Source organism: Gadus morhua, chromosome 23, assembly GCF_902167405.1.
Source record: "Gadus morhua chromosome 23, gadMor3.0, whole genome shotgun sequence".
NCBI lineage: Eukaryota > Metazoa > Chordata > Actinopteri > Gadiformes > Gadidae > Gadus > Gadus morhua.
The window spans coordinates 18,488,273-18,506,200 of NC_044070.1; the positions used below are offsets into that span (position 1 = coordinate 18,488,273).

Genomic DNA, 17,928 nt, shown 5'->3' on the forward strand with positions numbered 1-17,928 from the left:
GGGGGGAACAAGGTAAGCAACCAAGTGGACATCCACTGTAACAAACGAAATGCATCGGCCATGGACGGATGGACCAATCATTCTATAACTCACACATTCGCAGACACACACATTCACACACACACCACAGAGACACACACACAAACACAAACAGGCGGACACGCACATGCACAAATATACACACACACACACACACACACAAACACACACGCTTGATACACACACACAGGCAAACACGTGGACACACCCCCCCTCACACACACCCCCCCCCCCCCAGACCCACCAGGTGTTGCACTGCTTCTGGATGGTGGCCCCCGGCTGGTAGGTGAGTCTTCTGTGGAAGCAGGGGCAGTCGGCCCTCCTCATGCAGAGGCCCTGGTGGAGGTAGAGCCCCGGGGGGCACTCGCACCCCCCCACGCACTCCCCCCGGCACTGGCCCAGGGCGGCCGCGTGGCCGGGGGGCTGGGGGGCCGCGCAGCTGGGGGGGCAGGAGGAGACGCAGTCCGAGAACACCTGGCCCCTGGGACACACCCGACCTGGGGGCAAAGGTCACAGTCAGACGGTCTGAAGCACCGGGCCCCTCGGACACTGGGGGCCTTGGGGGGGGGATGGGGGTGTCAAACATAGACAGACCCGTGTGTTGAGGAGAACTGAACGTGGAAAGTACATGAAGCCCCACACGACGTCACGCATGATGTCACGCATGATGTCACGCATGATGTCACACAATGTCACGCATGATGTCATGCATGATGTCACGCATGATGTCACACTAGGGCTGTCAACGAATATTCGAAGTTCGAATATTCGTTCGAAATGTATCCAAAAACGCGAATTCGAACGTGAAAATTAATATTCAAATGTGAAAAAACACTCCCGCGGTACAAGCGCCTCTATCTGCTTTGTGAATGAGCCTCTGTCTGTTCGCGATGTCCCTCATAATATTCGAATGTGAAAAAACACTCCCGCGGTACAAGTGTAACAGACTAGTATTGTGAAGAGCGAATGTATTTTATCCCCTCGGGGTTTCCGTACTTGGATGTAGGTATTCCAGCTCGGCTATGCCATTCAATAAGCATCCGAAGTAGAGCTCAGGGAGCTAGTAGTCTGGCTGGTGAAAGCTGCTATAACGCAATGTTCTCGGCAAAGTCCGAGACAGCTTTTTTTCATGAATCCGAACGGTGCGTAGTGCTGGCCCTTTCGCTGGCATGGTGGAAGACGTAGGCGACATGCATTTTTTTCTTTATCGATTTTAATAGGCCTTCTCGATAAATGGTAAGCAAAGCAAGGAACGTTACCACTAGCATACTTTGTAACATTCAGAAGCGGGCGTCTTCTTCAGATTACAATAGTTTGCGCGCTTGCAGGTGTGGTGGTCAAATGCAAGCGATACAAAGTTGTGGCTTTTCATGATTAGGCCTCCACGTTACTGGGCTGTTTATAGGATATATATATATCCCACTAATTTGAACCATGGTTTTGTCGCATTATTGACATATTGACGGCAACTGCGTAAAATAGGCAACCAGATATTCGAATAGTTTGAATTCGTGATTTTTTTCCAAACGAACATTCGAATGTCATTTTTGAGCAATTTTGACAGCCCTATGTCACACATGATGTCACGCATGATGTCACACATGATGTCACACATGTCACACATGAATCCATGATGTCACATATGATGCCCCACATGATATCACACATGATGTCACACTCACACATGATGTCACACGTGCTGTGAAACACGATCTCACACATGATGTAACACATGATGTCACACTTGATGTCACACATGATGTCACACGTGATGTGAAACACGATGTCACACATGATGTCACACATGATGTCACACATGATGTCACACATGATGTCACACATGATGTCACAGATGATGCCACACGTGGGATGGGAGCTCTGAGGGAGGGGTGACCTCGTACTGAGGTTGGCGATGCCTGTTGAGTGATGCTAGGGATTGGACCCCATGCTGAGAGCACCAGCAGCCTGTGGAAACAGGGAGGGCTCAGCGGCGCCCCCAGGCCGGGCGAGCGGTGTGGTGTGTACCCACCACACAGGGCGGCCGTCCTCCAGAGGGTGACCAGGTGCTGCTGGGCACACTCGCGGGCGTAGCTGGCCAGAGTGTCGCACACGGCGGCGGGCCGGCCCCGGGGAGCCACGCTGCAGTACAGGTACAGGCAGGTGTCCAGGTAGACCGCCGGATCCACCTGGGGAAAAACACAAGCAGGCTGTCTCCCTGCGGACAAATCCACGTCCTGCCCCGCCCCCCGCTACAGACGCATGAGCCAAATGCACTTCCTGTCCCGCCAACGCTAGACAGGCACATGAACCGAATCCACTTCCTGTCCCGCCCCTGCTACACAGACACATTGAGACAAATCCACTTCCTGTCCCACCCCCGCTACACAGACACATGAGGCAAATCCACTTCCTGTCCCGCCCCCGCTACACAGACACGTGAGGCTAATCCACTTCCTGTCCCACCCCCATTACAAACATATGGAGGGCAGACATTGTGTAAGAAGAATGACATCAGGGTGATGTATGAAGTTCAATTTGACAGACAGACGGATGGACAGACAGAGAGAAAGACAGACAGACAGATAGATGGATGCGACATTTATAACATTTAGAAGCAGAGTTATACCAAACATTATCCAAAGGCGGTAGAATAAGCGAACAGCAGAGATAAGACAGCATTAGTTTCATGCTTCATGGCCGAGATCAGGATACAACAACAAACAGGCAGATGGACGGACAGACAGACGGATAAATCTATGAAAACTTTACAGCAGACTTCTACCAATCATTCTCCAAGAAGAAATACAATGGAATCCTAACACAGATAACGACAGCGATAAGACAACATTTATCTTTCAAGGGTTAAAGGCTTCATCGAGATACATTCAACCCCACAACAACCACTCCCGTTATCTACTGAATTCTACTCTAGCTAGTAGTAAGGGGAGATCTGGGGTCAACAGAAATTGGATGTCTACTAAATGAATGCTGCTTACCAACAGTAAGGCCGTGGCTACACCAGACGCGGAAATTTTGCTTTGCGGACGCGGTGTGAACGCAGCAGAATTCGAAACCGTTGAAAGCAATGAGAGTGGCTACACCAGACGCTGAAACTGAATGTACTGCGCCGACATTTCCGCGCGGAAAATTAAGACATAGACTGGTTTCTATTTTTATTATTTTCCGCAAGGTTTGCGTGGGCCTTTTAACATAGAGTATGGTAATAAATCAATGAAATGTAATGAAAACCATTATATATTTTGGTGTCCTGTCGCTGGAGATCTGCACCAATCACTGACAGGATGTGGTCCATCTGCGTTGGTGTCATACGAAAATACGATCGATGGGTTGCAGCGTTAAAACGCAACTCCTCCGCCAGGTTGTAAAATACCCCTTGCTGTCGCCTGCGCTGGTTGATTGCAGTCACCCAGGTCCGTTTCCTCTTTTTAATCCTTTGGAGGATAACAAGTAAGGCAAGTGCCTTCCTCCTATTCACTGTAGGCACTGTAAAACAACTCTCTTGTGGTTAGATTGCACATCTGTCATCTATGCTAGACTATCTGCAACTAGCCTGTCTGTCATTAACGAAGTTTTACATAACTTGCTATATATCAAACCTACTTAGTCAGACTAATATTATATTGATCTTTGACGTGGAAGCTGGTTACCCTAGCTATTTAATTTGCAACTAGTTTGTTTGTATCAAATTAGTTAGTTGGTCACTTACCAACGTAACTTTGTATCAATGTTTTATGGTTTAATTCCGTTGATGGTTGCTTGGTAACTATGTCTAGCTCAAATTTAACGTTATACGAATGTAGTTTGATTTACGGGTTGCTGAAGACTTAATACTTACCCATGTTACTCTGATCCAGATGAACTGGTGCCGATGAACTGTGGTTTATAAAATATATAAACACAGAGATCAAAAAAGATAAAGGAGCCATTTTCAATCGCGTCCAGTGTAGCCGGTTAATTTAAAATTTCCGCTTGGTGAACGTTCTATTTCCGCACGGCAGAATTTCCGCGTCTGGTGTAGCCGTAGCGTAAAAGGTCAAGTAAGCAAACATTAAACTGAGCTCCTTTGACCAGGAATACAAGCATTGTATTCCTGCTCAAAGGAATACAAAGACAAATTCACTTATTCATACAATGACCCATAATTGAATTTGTTCATTTAAAAGGCGACAATCAACATGGGCCTTGTGCCCCACTGCCTCATGGGAAATCCTACACTGACCCAGGAAGTGTCCTCTGCATCCTGGAAAAGGTGCACATCGAGTTCCCTCTTCCAGCTGAAGTGGGACAGCCATGCACCCCCATGTGACCTCTATTCTCTCCCTATTCAGCCTCCTCGTGGCTGAGAGTCTGGCCTTGGGTGTGTCTAAGTAGTGACCCCCCCCCCAGGTCCCGGGAGATGGACTGACCCGCTGGTGGCACTGGGAGAAGGGGCTCTCCATCAGGCGCTGGCACTCAGCCTCCGCCTGCCTGCGCAGCGCGGCGTCCCCCGTGAGGTCACAGCTGTGGCCCAGCTCGGCCGCGTCGCTGCAGCCCTGGGGGTCAGAGGTCAGAGGGGTCAGAGGTCAGCCGAGACGCTCCAATGACGTCAAACTCGTGCACAATCCCAGTAGCTGGTTCAATCTTTGTTAAGGCGCTGTCAGCAAAATCAGTATAAATGTGTTAGTGTTAAATAACTTCAGTAACATGGTTCAACAAGTCCCTCTGCGCTGCTATAATTTTTTTTTTTTTTTTTTTATTTTTATTTTTATTTTTTTTTTAAATTGTATGGTACCCAGTCCCCACTTCATCCAATCAGGAGAGAGAACTCCTCAAAGAGGCGGTCCTCTCTGCGTCCGCTACGTCAGCGGTGGCCGTCCAAACCCTCCTTCTTATCTGTGTTCATATGCTCCTCAGGTTCCTATGAGCAGAAACAACACAAAGGGTTCTACTGTGCCGGTGGCCACGGCGACTCACCTGGTTCTGCGGGTCCGGAACCTTCCATGAGTTTCCAAAGCTTGCAGCGTACTGGGACAGCGTTCCGGCCATGGTGCGGAAGTCGTCTGTGTGTGGGGGGGATTTACATAGTACAAAGTTAGAGAGATTTATTCATGAACAGGTGAACAGGGAGCATCTGCAGTTTTGCGCCAAATTTGGAGGCAAGCTATTTAATTATGGTTGAGAAAAGAATGTGTGATTCAAGAGGTAAGTGTTTAATATTTCGAGACAAGATGGAGAGTAGAGTGTTTCGCGCAACTCTCACCATCAGCGTTGTTGTTGTAGAGCCCACAGAGCCCCCTAGTGGTGGCCATGTGCTCAGCGGTCACCGTCAGGTATACCGTGTTGTTCAGATCAAACTTCACCCTGACCCCCAGGCCGCTCTCCACAAACACAAAGTCCCCCAGCCAATGGACACTCACTCCTAAATCAGGACAAAAACGAAAATCTTGAGTGACTTGAATCTGCTTTCTGTTATCATAAGACATTTCCAACAGCACATTCCCCACCATTTTGGAAGAGGGGTTCTCCCTGGCCGACCTGGACGTTGTTGAGGGTTAAATTCCCGAGGCGGACAGACACCAGGTCCAAACCAAGCATCATCCGGAGAGCCTGTAGCGCCATACATGGAGGTGGATTAGAGCTTCACATCATGGTGTATATGGATTAGAGCTTCACAACGTGTTGGATGTGGTTTAGAGCTTCACATTGAGGTGGATGTGGATTAGAGCTTCACGTCGAGGTGGATGTGGTTTAGAGCTTCACATCGTGACGGATGTGGTTTAGAGATTCACATCGAGGTGGATGTGGATTAGAGCTTCACATCGAGGTGGATGTGGATTAGAGTTTCACATCGTGGTGGATGTGGATTAGAGCTTCACACCGAGGTGGATGTGGATTAGAGCTTCACATCGTGGTGGATGTGGATTAGAGTTTTACAGCATGGTGGATGTGGATTAGAGCTTCACATCGTGGTGGATGTGGTTTAGAGCTTCACAGCGTGGTGGATGTGGTTTAGAGCTTCACATCGTGGTGGATGTGGTTTAGAGCTTCACATCATGGTGGATGTGGATTAGAGTCTCACATCATGGTGGAGGTGGATTAGAGGTTCTCATTGTGGTGGATGTGGATTAGAGGTTCACAGCGTGGTGGATGTGTATTAGAGCAGGGACTTAAGGGCTCCGTAACCCCCTTGCGTTGCGTGAACATGGGACTATAATCAGCCCTTAAGGTGATGAACGGTTCCTTACTTTACTGCAGTCCTCTCCGCCCTTAGGTGACGAACGCCCGCTCACCTTACTGCAGTCTCCTCACCCTTAGGTGACGAACGCCCCCTCACCTTACTGCAGTCGCCTCACCCTTAGGTGACGAACGCCCCCTCACCTTACTGTAGTCTCCTCACCCTTAGGTGACGAACGCCCCCTCACCTTACTGCAGTCTCCTCCCCCTTAGGTGACGAACGCCCCCTCACCTTACTGCAGTCTCCTCCGCCCTCGCAGATGGTGCTGACGTAGACAGCCCAGGTGCCATCGGTTGAGGCCGCCAGCACGTAGGTGCAGCTGCCCTGGAACTGGAAGTGCTTCCTGTCGAAGGAGCGGAAGTGGGCCCCGCCCCAGGTCACACATGTGGCGGACCCCTGGGGGTCCCTGGTGCTGCCGAGCAGCCCCCCCCGCACCAGCAGGGAGGACTGGGAGTCTAGGGAGACCAGGGGGAGACACAGAGGGGAGGTTGATTCTCCCTGGGTCACTTCAAAGCCTTTTGGATGTGACTGGGTGGATTGGATTTAAACAGTTTTGCCTGTATGTATGTGTTCGTCAATAATGGCACCCATTGCACTCATGCACCCTCCCTGGAAGGAGGGATCCCCCACTCTGTGTTCCTTCTCAAGATTTACTCCTTGCTCTCTTTTCTTGACCTTTGGGGGGCTTGGCCGGTCAAGTCAAAGGATTATTAGCGCACCGGCTTGGAGTAAGTTGGACTTTGGCTGCAGTTTTGGTAATGAGTGTTGTAGGACGGTGAGATAAATCACTTGAAGCCATGCCAGGATCTTTCCCACAGGCACCTTATGACGTAGACTTATTTTTTATCTCCACATTGCTCAATAGGTTCCAATAAACCTTTTGATCAGCAGATTATGTCATCAGAACTCAAATGTAAGGATCCTTAACATTGTATTTAAAGGCAGCACAAACCTTGATCATTAATACATTGTCGATTTTTTGAATACATATTTTTGTTAAGGGTTAGACATCATCATCGATAGCTTAAGGTGGGAGGCAGGATACAGACTCTAAAGACAATGTGCACTTCAAAGGTCAACATTCATTTACAAAATATTTCCCACATTCAGCCAAATTCCCAGAAATGCTTTTACTTCCTAATGAGCTGTGTGTGTGTGTTAGGGCTAGGCATGTGTGCGTGGATGCATGCATGCGTGCATGTGTGTGTGTGCGTGCATGTGTGTGTGTATGAGCCGTGCACGTGTGTGTGTGTGTGTGTGTGTGTGTGTGTGTGTGACTGTGTTCACCGACCCGGCAGGAGGGTGTAGGTACATGACAGACAGGCAGCGTCTGAAGCGTTGCGCCAGCTCAGAGCCCAGGAGCCCCCACAGCACTGCTCCATGGACATCAGCGACGAGTTGTGGACCCCTGGGAAGTCCTCACAACTCCAGGTGGAGAAGCAGTGGCCGCGTACCCCCGTCCCTGCTGGGAGGAGAGGACAGGAGGCTTCTTGGTGGCCGGTGGCTGACGACGTAAACGTTTAAAATGGAACAGGAATCTGCAAGGGCTCAACGTATGAGGGCGGTCCGTTCAAATGGCCGACCACACTTTTCCTTTGCGCCACACATCACCGCGTCCAACGTACAGCCAGGCCTGCTGTACCCCGAGTGGAGGCACCTTACCCTGGGAACAGTGAGGACCTCCCCAGCCCTCGCAGCAGCCCTGTACCGTCCTGTTCACCCTCTGGCTCTCGACCGCTGGAGGCCTGGAGGACAGAGACACACAGAGGCAGACGTTGGATCCTCTCTGTCCATCAGAATCAGAATCGCTTTTATTACGTCTTATTGTACAGTACATAAGAGTACAATTCTTAGGCTTGGTTCCTCAACATTCACATGGCAGCAACAGTATAAGATAAAATAAATAAAGATAAGAAACCATATGAAAAGAAACAAAGTAAAAAAATTATAATAAGTAAGTAGCAGCATCAATAATAATAAAAAGTAATGAGGTGTAATAAAGTGTGAAGTGTAGGGTGATCAAGTGGTAGTGATAGCAGCCACAGGTAGGGTTATTGTGCAATAGATAAATGCTGTGCAAATACAATAGATGGTTAAATACCAGTCTGTTGTTGTGGTGTGCGTGTGGATGGTTGGGGGTTAGTGTGTTTCATGTGTTTCCTCATGTGGTGGTCCTCTGGTTAACGCCACACAGTGTCACCGTTCGGGTACACCTCCATTGTACATAGTTCTTCTTGCAGAAGCCAATTCTTAAAAACACATTCAAAGAGGCGAGGGCAACCGGAACCCAGCATCTGTTTCAATCTGCGCCTTAATCCGGAACCACTTTAAGAAACAAGTGGTTCAAGAGGAAGACTTTGATAAAGTTTGTAATAAAAACAAATGCCATGCTTACATCATAAGGGACTATAGAGGAGCCTACCTGCACAGGGAGCAGGAGGCCCCGGGGCCCCACGCTGACACCCTAAGGGGACGGAGCCTACCTGCACAGAGAGCAGGAGGCCCCGGGGCCCCGAGCTGACACCATAAGGGGGCGGAGCCTACCTGAACAGGGAGCAGGAGACCCTTGGGCCCCGGGATGACCCCATAAGGGGACGGAGCCTACCTGCACAGGGAGCAGGAGGCCCCGGGGCCCCGCGCTGATAGCATAAGGGGACGGAGCCTACCTGTACATGGAGCAGTTGGCCCTGGGGCCCTGCTGCTGGTAGTACCGCGCGATCCCGTCGTCCCCCCCGTGTCGGAGGCGCATGCGCTCCACGTCCAGCCGCCACCCCTGGGTGCTGTACTGGTACACCTGGGAGCAGCCCACCTCCAGCTCCTGGCGGGGGTACAGCACGCGGTCCACCTGCTGCTCCACCCGCTGGGGGCACCAGCGCCTGGAAGGGAACCAGGGTCATTCTGTTTATAGATATCCCCTCCGTCATCTCGGTAGAGCTATAGACCTATCCATGAATATATCTATGGATCTATCTATAGATCTGTATCTAGAGATAAAATCTACAGACAGATATATAGATCTATATCTAAAGATCTATATTTATATCTATAGATGTCCCGATAGATCGATCGATATCTATAGATAGATCTATAATATATATACTTATATCTATAAAGATATATATATATATAAAAAATATACATAGATATATCAGTGTCAACAAATGTGCTATTTTATTGACTTCAGCTTCAGCTCAGTCCGAAAACACAACACTAAGTACAACTTCTGCATTTAAAAGTTTGATGTAATTCAGTTGAATGTAATTTAATGATTATTTAGACTATCTTTTTAGACATGATGTCCCCGATAAGGCACTGGATGAAGTACAGGCAGTAAAAGATAGCTGAAGATACAACCACGTCTGGATTAACCGATGCTGTAGTAGAGTACTCATGTAGGAGAATACTCATACATCGTGGGACAGTGTTTTCTGAGAAGTTCAATATCGTAAGCCAATCAATCAAAACCTCATTCTCAAGCTCATACGTTTCTACCTATAAACAAATATATATATATTTTAATGTTTAAATTAAATAAATACACACAGCCTACGACTATTGCGTCAGGGAAGCATTCCGAAAGCCAAATGAGCTAACAAGAGGAGCAGTAATGATCTCACAGACCCCACGGCCTCCGTCACCTAACAGGAGGAGCAGTAAAGACCTCACAGACCCCACGGCCTCCTCCAGCTAACAGGGGGAGCAGTAGAGATCTCACAGACCACATGGCCTCCACCAGCTAACAGGAGGAGCAGTAGAGATCTCACAGACCACATGGCCTCCACCAGCTAACAGGAGGAGCAGTAATGATCTCACACACCCCATGGCCTCCGTCAGCTGCAGCCCCAGCAGGACCAGGAGCATCGTCTCCCTGGTCCTCCATCCTGACATGGCTCCTGAGGATCTGGGGACACGAGGGGAGCACAGCCAGCATTGTCACATACAAACACCAAATATACACAGCCTCTTGTTTACTCTTATGCATTATCTTATTTATGTCGTCTCATTATCAGACATATTAATCATATCCAGATATTAGGAGAGGCGTTCAAATGACAACGACTTATTAGGAATAGGAACAAAGCGCTAAAGACAACATGAATTCAAGTAAGTAGTAATGATAACGCCTCCTCTGATTCAAGAGCTCGATAAGAGACCGAAGCATGATGCTCCGTCCCGGAGATAAAAGGGGGCCGCTTACCGTAAAAAGTGCTTTTCAGATGATGTTATGGGAAGATCTTTAAAAAACTGTTCAGTCAATCCTTGGCTGGTTATCAATTTGTCGGATTGGACCTCTTTTTTCCGTTTCCTTGTCGGATCCAGTTGGACATAATCCTCCCTCGAGTGGCTTGTTGTCTTATGGGGATACAAGGTACGCCTTGTGCAAGTTTTAAATTGGGGGGGGGGGCAGCGTGCCATCTGAGGCCCCCGTCATTGGCTATAGGTGTCCGGTCACAGCTGGGGGAGCCAGCATTGGCCCTCGTTTCTATGATACAGGCACTGCCTCGCCCAATCAAACACAACACTGTAGGTAAGGAGGCCTTTCTGCTGTCTGAGAGAGAGAGAGAGTGAGAGAGAGACTGAGAGAGAGAGAGAGAGAGAGAGAGAGAGAGAGAGAGAGAGAGAGAGAGAGAGAGAGAGAGAGAGAGAGAGAGAGAGAGAGAGACTGAGAGAGAGAGAGAGAGAGAGAGAGACTGAGAGAGAGAAAATAACAAGAGAGAGAGAGAGAGAGAGAAAGAGTGTGTGAACGAGAAAAAGAGAGAGAGTGCTAAATAGAGAGAGAGAGAGAGAGAGAGAGAGAGAGAGAGAGAGAGAGAGAGAGAGAGAGAGAGAGAGAGAGAGAGAGAGAGAGAGAGAGAGAGAAAACAACAAGAGAGAGAGAGAGAGAGAAAGAGAGTGTGTGAAAGAGTAAAAGAGAGAGAGTGCTAAAGAGAGAGAGAGAGAGAGAGAGAGAGAAAGAGACAGAGACAGAGACACAGAGACACAGAAGGAGAGAGACAGAGAAAGAGAATGGGGGAACGAGAAAAAGAGCGCAAAAGCGAGAGAGACAGCGTAAGAGAGAGAGAGAGAGAGAGAGAGAGAGAGAGAGAGAGAGAGAGAGAGAGAGAGAGAGAGAGAGAGAGAGAGAGAGAGAGAGAGAGAGAGACGGAGAGATGTGTGCCTGACTCCCAGGATGAAGAGATGTTTGTCAGAGCCTAATCCTATAAGAAGAGATGTTCCAGGAAAGATAGTGGGGGCGTTTATTCAATGAGGCGAGACAAAAGACATGGGGCCTCGCGGCTTTCACCCTCGCCAATATCCAACATCTGACCCCCTGACCCCCAGAAAAGGGAAGCTCAAACACAGCTGCCACCACAGCACACCTTGGCATGAGCTCTGGCCTCTGGAAGGAGTCATCACTGTCTCCACATTGGCCGCCGCTGAGCCCAGCATTCAGGGACTGCACCTCATGTTCCTCCTGAGAGTGGGAGAGGAGTCCTTTGTTGTGGCCCTGAGTCATCAGCCGCAGACAGTTAGCGTCGGGTTCCTGGGAAGTTGCAGGGTTGCTGCAGTCTCAATTAGTGTCTGCCTGCAAAACAGAAACAACGCAATCTTTAATGTCCGGGGATCCAGTTTCATTCACATGTTTTTGCAATTCATAAGGACATTTACAAAAATATTTCTCTAATTCAAGCTGTGTCTGAGAATGAGTGCCTCAAGAGTTTAGCAAAAGACCAGGGCATCCATTACAGAACTTCCCTGATCCACCTAGAACCTCTCTGATCCACCTAGAACCTCTCTGATCCACCTAGAACCTCTCAGATCCACCTATAGCTTCTCTGATCCACCTAGAACCTCTCTGATCCACACAAAACCTCTCTAATCAACCTAGAACCTGACTGAACTTCTCTGATCCACCTAGAACCTCTCAGATCCACCTATAACCTCTCTGATCCACCTAGCAACTAGAACCTCTCTGATCCACCTAGCAACTAGAACCTCTGATCCACCTAGAACCTAATCTAATAAACCTAGAACCTCACTGATCCACCTAGAACCTCTCTAACCCCCCTAGAGAGGTCTCTGATCCACCTAGCAGCTAGATTCATCCAGGGGGAGAGACCCATAGTTCTGTAATAGTAGTAGAATTAGTAATAGAAAGATTTGGATTGCTTCAACAACAACAACAACAACAACAACAAAATACATTAGATGGGATTTTCTCCACTCAATTTCAAAGTGAATATTGAGCCCTATTGTACATGACACATTAACAAAGGAAGAACTAGGATAATGTTTCGGGTCGGGAGTGTGTTCTGCACTGGGATAAGCCTCGGGGTCAGAGGACACGTGGTGTCACTGTCCCACTGCATCCAGTGGAGCGGAGCGCTCAGATGTCGGGCTCCATGCTAACCTCTTCTATTTCTGTCCACGTTTCAGTGTGTTGCATTGGACGCATGGCAAACAAGAGGTTGGGTGGACGGATGTTGGCGCTCGCTAATCCACGATAATGGAAAAGCTCTCAGCATGTCAAAAATGGAAAACCTCTCAACATCATTGTTTCATTTCATTGCCCAAGTAAAGATAAATATTTGACTTATGCTGTCATTTACAGCACTGAACTCTCCCACTGTCCATGTACGTAGGACTCCTACACTGAATCAATTCTAGAGGAACATTTATCTATAGATGGCATCTGTGATTTCATCATGTTTACAACACGTTAGCCAATCATTTTCTTTCCCTGCAAAGTAGGAGGGTAAATTTTACACAACACTTTGATCCCTGCGCTAAGAGGGGAGATATTGTTGACTGGGTCGCGGGAGTACTCCAAGGACCGTGCTCTAGACGGGGCTTTAAAGAACGAGGACCTGAGGCTGTGAAGTAGGAGGACTTCAAGCTTTAAAGAACCCAGACTCCAGGCTTTGAGAAACGAGGACTTCAGGCTTTGAAGTGCATTCCACAGGTACGGCGGCCAGCGTGCTGCTGCAGATTCTCATTAACATTCCTCTTTTAATTCAAATACTTGCGGTTTTGCAAGCCTGTAATGCAAACTTGAAGCCGAACAGTTTAGTGGGGGGAGACCGTGCTAGTTCCTTGTCTGTGATACGTGATTTATTTGTGATGTGATATGAATGTTATTAATTCCTGATTCTGATGGAAAGCTGACCTATTAGGGATAAGGCTTTTAATAGCCTGGAATAAAGTTAAATTAGTCCAAAAACTGGTTAATATATAGGATATGACATTTATTTTAATTATAAATTACTATCAGAATATCAGTAATACTAGGATGGGTTTAAGTGAGCAAGGGTTTATTGTTGATTAAATTCGATTTCAAGAAATTTGCTTACTGCCCAATTAATCAAATAAAATCGTAAAAAAAAATCCTATCAAATATTGCTTTCTGAGACTGATATCGTCGCTTTGAACTGGCATACAAGAAAATGAAGTATTTTCTTCAACTATTATTAATGGAGATTTCTATAAAGATTGTTCTTCCTTGCTACTATACTAATTCTCTCCCTCTCTCACTCTTTTTCTCGTTCTCTTTCTCTCTTTTTCTCGTTCCCTCTCTCGTTCCCTCTCTCTCGTTCTCTTTCTCGTTCCCTCTCTCGTTCCCTCTCTCTCATTCTCTTTCTCGTTCCCTCTCTCTCTTTTTCTCGTTCCCTCTCTCTCTTTTTCTCGTTCCCTCTCTCTCTTTTTCTCGTTCCCTCTCTCTTTTTCTCGTTCCCTCTCTCTCGTTCCCTCTCTCTCGTTCCCTCTCTCTCTCTCTCCCTCTCCCTCTCTCTCTCTCTCTCCCTCTCCATCTCTCTCTCCCTCTCTCTCTCTCTCTCTCTCTCTCTCTAGATATGAGGGTTCTCCATCTTCTTCTGTTCATGCTGGTGGGCTGTGGTGCAGCGAGAGTCCGGAGATCCAGAGAACGAGACTGGGCCCATCACGGAGCCTCCATGTTCGCAGACCTCTCCGTCCGCGAGCTGAAGGCTGTCAGAGACTACCTCCACAAACTACCAGAGCTGGGGTTGACTGATGCCCGCAGCATGCCTCTGACCAAGAACAGCATCCTACTGATTGAGCTCCACCTGCCGAGGAAACATGATGCCCTGAAGGCCCTGGACCGGGGGCAGGCCAAACCTCCCCGAGAGGCCCGGGTTGTGGTCCAGTTTGGGAACCAGGCACAGCCTAATGTCACTGAATATGTTGTCAGCCCCCTACCGCTCCCCACCAGCCACAGAGTCAAAACCTTCAAGAGAAATAAGTTCATCCCGTTTGAATCCCGCCCCATGACTTTCGTAGAGTACAATCACATGAGACGCATCCTGGAGAAGATTACCACCCAGGCTCGCACGCTCCTGTTTGAGACGTCCGGAGGGTTCTCTTTCACCAACTGTACTGACCGCTGCCTCACCTTCACAGACATTTCCCCCCGTGGGCTCAATGTAGGGGAGAGGAGGAGCTGGGTAATGCTCCAAAAGAATGTTGAGGGTTATTTCATGCATCCTATTGGATTTGAGGTTCTTGTTAACCACAAGGACCTAGATTCGGAAAAATGGTTTGTTGAGAAGGTGTGGTACAATGACCAGTACTTTGACAGCATGGAGGAGCTGGTAAGAAAATATGAGGACGGAGAATTAGTGAAAATCCAGCTGCCTGAGCATGACGAGGAAGACCTCTTCTCCACCTACATTCCCCGTGGCGAAAGCAACTCTGCCTCAGACATCCATGGGCCCAAGTTTGTCCAGCCACAAGGACCTCGCTATCACGTCGACGGCAACTTCATCGAATACGCGGGATGGTCCTTTGCGTACCGCGTCCGCTCCTCCGCCGGCCTCCAGATCTTTGACCTTCGGTTCAACGGAGAACGGATCGCCTACGAGGTCGGACTGCAGGAGGCCATCGCCTTCTACTCTGGGGACACGCCGGCTGCCATGCAAACCAAGTTCATCGACTCCGGTTGGGCGATGGGCACCTCTACATTCGAACTGGCGCCTGGGATTGACTGTCCGGAAATCGCCACCTTTGTCGACCTGTACCACTACTACGACACAGACAAACCCGTGCACTACAAAAATGCACTGTGTATTTTTGAGTTAAACACAGGGATTCCACTCAGAAGGCATTTCAACACAAACAATATGGGGGGGTACAACTTCTATGGAGGCCTAGAGAATAACGTGCTGGTGTTGCGGGCGACCTCAACAGTTTACAACTACGACTACATCTGGGACTTCATATTCTACCAGAACGGAGTGATGGAGTCCAAGGTCAGCGCCACTGGATACATCCACGCCACGTTCCTCACGCCAAACGGTCTTAACTACGGAACCAAGGTTTATAACCACGTACTGGGCAACCTGCACACACACCTGATCCATTACAAAGTGGACTTCGATATATCTGGTGGGTAGGAGTGACCGTGTAAGTAGAGTTGTCGTTAAGTGAAAGGCATTTATCGAGGAAAATATTTTTACCTCTTATTGATACAATAAATGGTTGAAAAATGATATGAATGGGCTCCCAGATAAGACGGCCATCTGGACTTCAGTCCAAATATGGGTCAGCCCTTCCAAGAATATTGAACCCTGCTGTGTGAATTAGGTCAATGATTTATCTCGGGTTCCATGTTTTCTCTAAACTTTTAACCACGGGCCGTGATGTGACATAAAATGGAATGAGGAGAATTAGGGCCAGGGTTAACATTATGTGCAAATGTAATCTATGTCAATATTATTTTAGAACAGATCTAAAAAGATTTCCACACATTTTGAAACTGGTCCTTGTTCTTTTTATGCAATGGTGATGCAGGACGGGAGAACAGCTTTGAGTCGATTGACCTCAAGTATGTCAACTTCACCAATCCCTGGAGCCCAAACGACCACATCGTCCAATCCAAGCTGCACAGGACGCAGCACGCCACAGAGCGCTCTGCTGCTTTCCGCTTTGGGAAGAAGATGCCGCGCTACTTCCACTTCTACAATGCCAACGAGAAGAACAAATGGGGCCACCACAAGGGCTACCGCATCCAGCTGAACTCCCACGCCCACAGCGTTCTGCCCAGGGGCGTGAAGGAGGAGAAGGGAGTCACCTGGTCACGGTAAGGAAACCAAGCTCCTCACGCACACTATGCTCTCAAATGCTCTCAGAAAACACATACATGATACATGCATGGTATGTGTGTGAGTGTGTGGTACACGTGACATGTTTGGTCGTAATACTTCACAAATGACTCGTTAGGTACCCCCTAGCTGTGACCCGGCATAAGGACAGTGAGGCCAGCAGTACCAGCATGTACAACCAGAACGACCCCTGGGACCCGGTGGTGTCTTTTGAGGATTACATCCGCGACAATGAAAACCTAGAAAACCAGGTGGGTTTTCCTCTGACTGTGGACGATAGAGATGGACACAGTGGCATAGATACATGGTCTTGATGGAATCCGTTAAAGTGGAGATCTAACCCTAACACCTATTCCAGTAGGAGCCATGTATTTATGATCTTGGTGCTGGACAGACTGCTCAAACCGTCAAAGAAGTTTATCCCCTATGCCAGCCGGTAGCCCCACCCTACCCATCTCTTATACGGGGGTCTTGCTCAGATAGTCACACCTTAGAGACAAACTACATTGAAATAACGTGAATAGTTTTAGTTTTTTATTAAGAAAAACAATGTATAGAATATAACGGAGACCAAAACAAGGGACGGTTCAGGATTGAGAATAATTTTAGGCAGAGTAAAACCCCAGCTCTAAGCGATCACCGCTCATGATGTTGCCCTTAACGCTGATGCTGCTGTTGAGTGCAGGACCTGGTGGCGTGGGTGACGGTCGGGTTCCTGCACGTGCCTCACTCAGAGGACATCCCGAACACGGCCACGCCGGGGAACTCCGTGGGCTTCTTCCTGCGCCCCTTCAACTTCTTCAACGAGGACCCCTCGCTGGCGTCCAAGAGCACGGTCATCGTACGACAGGACAAGGCCGGGAACCCGGTGGTACAGAGGTGGACTCCGGCCCGGGTGGGACACTGTGTCTCGGACCAACCCTTCTCCTACAACGGCACTTATGCATTGGTCTAGAGAGGATCTGACGCCCGACGACTGATTGAACCGGCCACATGCTGTGATGCTAATATGCACAAGCCTAAAGAGATTATATGTTCTATTTATATCACGGAGTTCGATCAATTGGCATGTATGTTCACAAAATTCGATTTAAGTTTGAAAAGGATAGGAATTGAATTGTGTCATCACAGTATCGTAAAACCATCTTTAGTCAAAGCAAATGTATAAGCACGCCCAATCACTGGTGCTTATATGATTAATGTAAATGTAACTAAAAGCAACATTTTTGTGCACTATATGAATGTGATGCAAGACCTTTTTTGCTAAATAAAGCAGGCCAAATCCCTCCAAGGTGTTTTGTATTAATAACAGCTAGAGTCAAACAATGCCAGTAGCGTTTGAGTCAGACCCCTATGGGCCCACAGTAGACAACAGACCTGATCAGACCCTCACAACAGCCTCCAGATTGAACCAACGTTGAGCTCCCTACGCTAATCCCCCTGTGGGTCTCCATGGCTAAGGGTTAGCTGCTCCGAGCATCCAGGATGCAGGATGCAGAGCATCCGTCACTGAGTGGGGGGAAAAGGCCCGGCTCCCAGCGCCTCCACTTACCTCTCACA

The 17,928-nt window shown here is 48.4% G+C and overlaps 2 protein-coding genes across 2 annotated transcripts in view; one reads left to right on the forward strand and one right to left on the reverse strand.

Annotated features, from left to right (window-relative positions):
- Positions 1-9,686, reverse strand: part of sspo (SCO-spondin) — a 108,501-nt gene extending 98,815 nt beyond the window's left edge. Inside the window, exons 1-11 of the mRNA XM_030349720.1 lie at positions 9,679-9,686; positions 8,941-9,150; positions 7,937-8,019; positions 7,566-7,736; positions 6,506-6,729; positions 5,544-5,646; positions 5,300-5,458; positions 5,014-5,099; positions 4,467-4,592; positions 2,069-2,225; positions 284-536 (exon numbers count right to left, since the gene is read on the reverse strand). Of these exons, the coding sequence (XP_030205580.1) occupies positions 284-536; positions 2,069-2,225; positions 4,467-4,592; positions 5,014-5,099; positions 5,300-5,458; positions 5,544-5,646; positions 6,506-6,729; positions 7,566-7,736; positions 7,937-8,019; positions 8,941-9,150; positions 9,679-9,686 (1,580 nt within the window). The remainder of the gene's footprint in view (positions 1-283; positions 537-2,068; positions 2,226-4,466; positions 4,593-5,013; positions 5,100-5,299; positions 5,459-5,543; positions 5,647-6,505; positions 6,730-7,565; positions 7,737-7,936; positions 8,020-8,940; positions 9,151-9,678) is intronic.
- Positions 9,687-13,028: 3,342 nt separating this feature from the next.
- Positions 13,029-17,659, forward strand: aoc1 (amine oxidase copper containing 1). Its single transcript, XM_030349671.1, has 5 exons — positions 13,029-13,217; positions 14,102-15,652; positions 16,058-16,346; positions 16,487-16,619; positions 17,054-17,659. The coding sequence occupies exons 2-5, from the start codon at positions 14,104-14,106 to the stop codon at positions 17,321-17,323; spliced, it is 2,241 nt and encodes a 746-aa protein (XP_030205531.1). The 5' UTR covers positions 13,029-13,217; positions 14,102-14,103; the 3' UTR covers positions 17,324-17,659.
- The last annotated feature ends 269 nt before the right edge of the window (positions 17,660-17,928 follow it).

Coding starts and splice junctions, on each gene's coding strand:
- aoc1 (XM_030349671.1), top strand. CDS start 14,104: ATGAGGGTTCTCCATCTTCTTCTGTTCATGCTGGTGGGCTGTGGTGCA. Junction 15,653..16,057: donor AGTGGACTTCGATATATCTG/GTGGGTAGGAGT, acceptor ATGGTGATGCAG/GACGGGAGAACAGCTTTGAG. Junction 16,620..17,053: donor ATGAAAACCTAGAAAACCAG/GTGGGTTTTCCT, acceptor TGTTGAGTGCAG/GACCTGGTGGCGTGGGTGAC.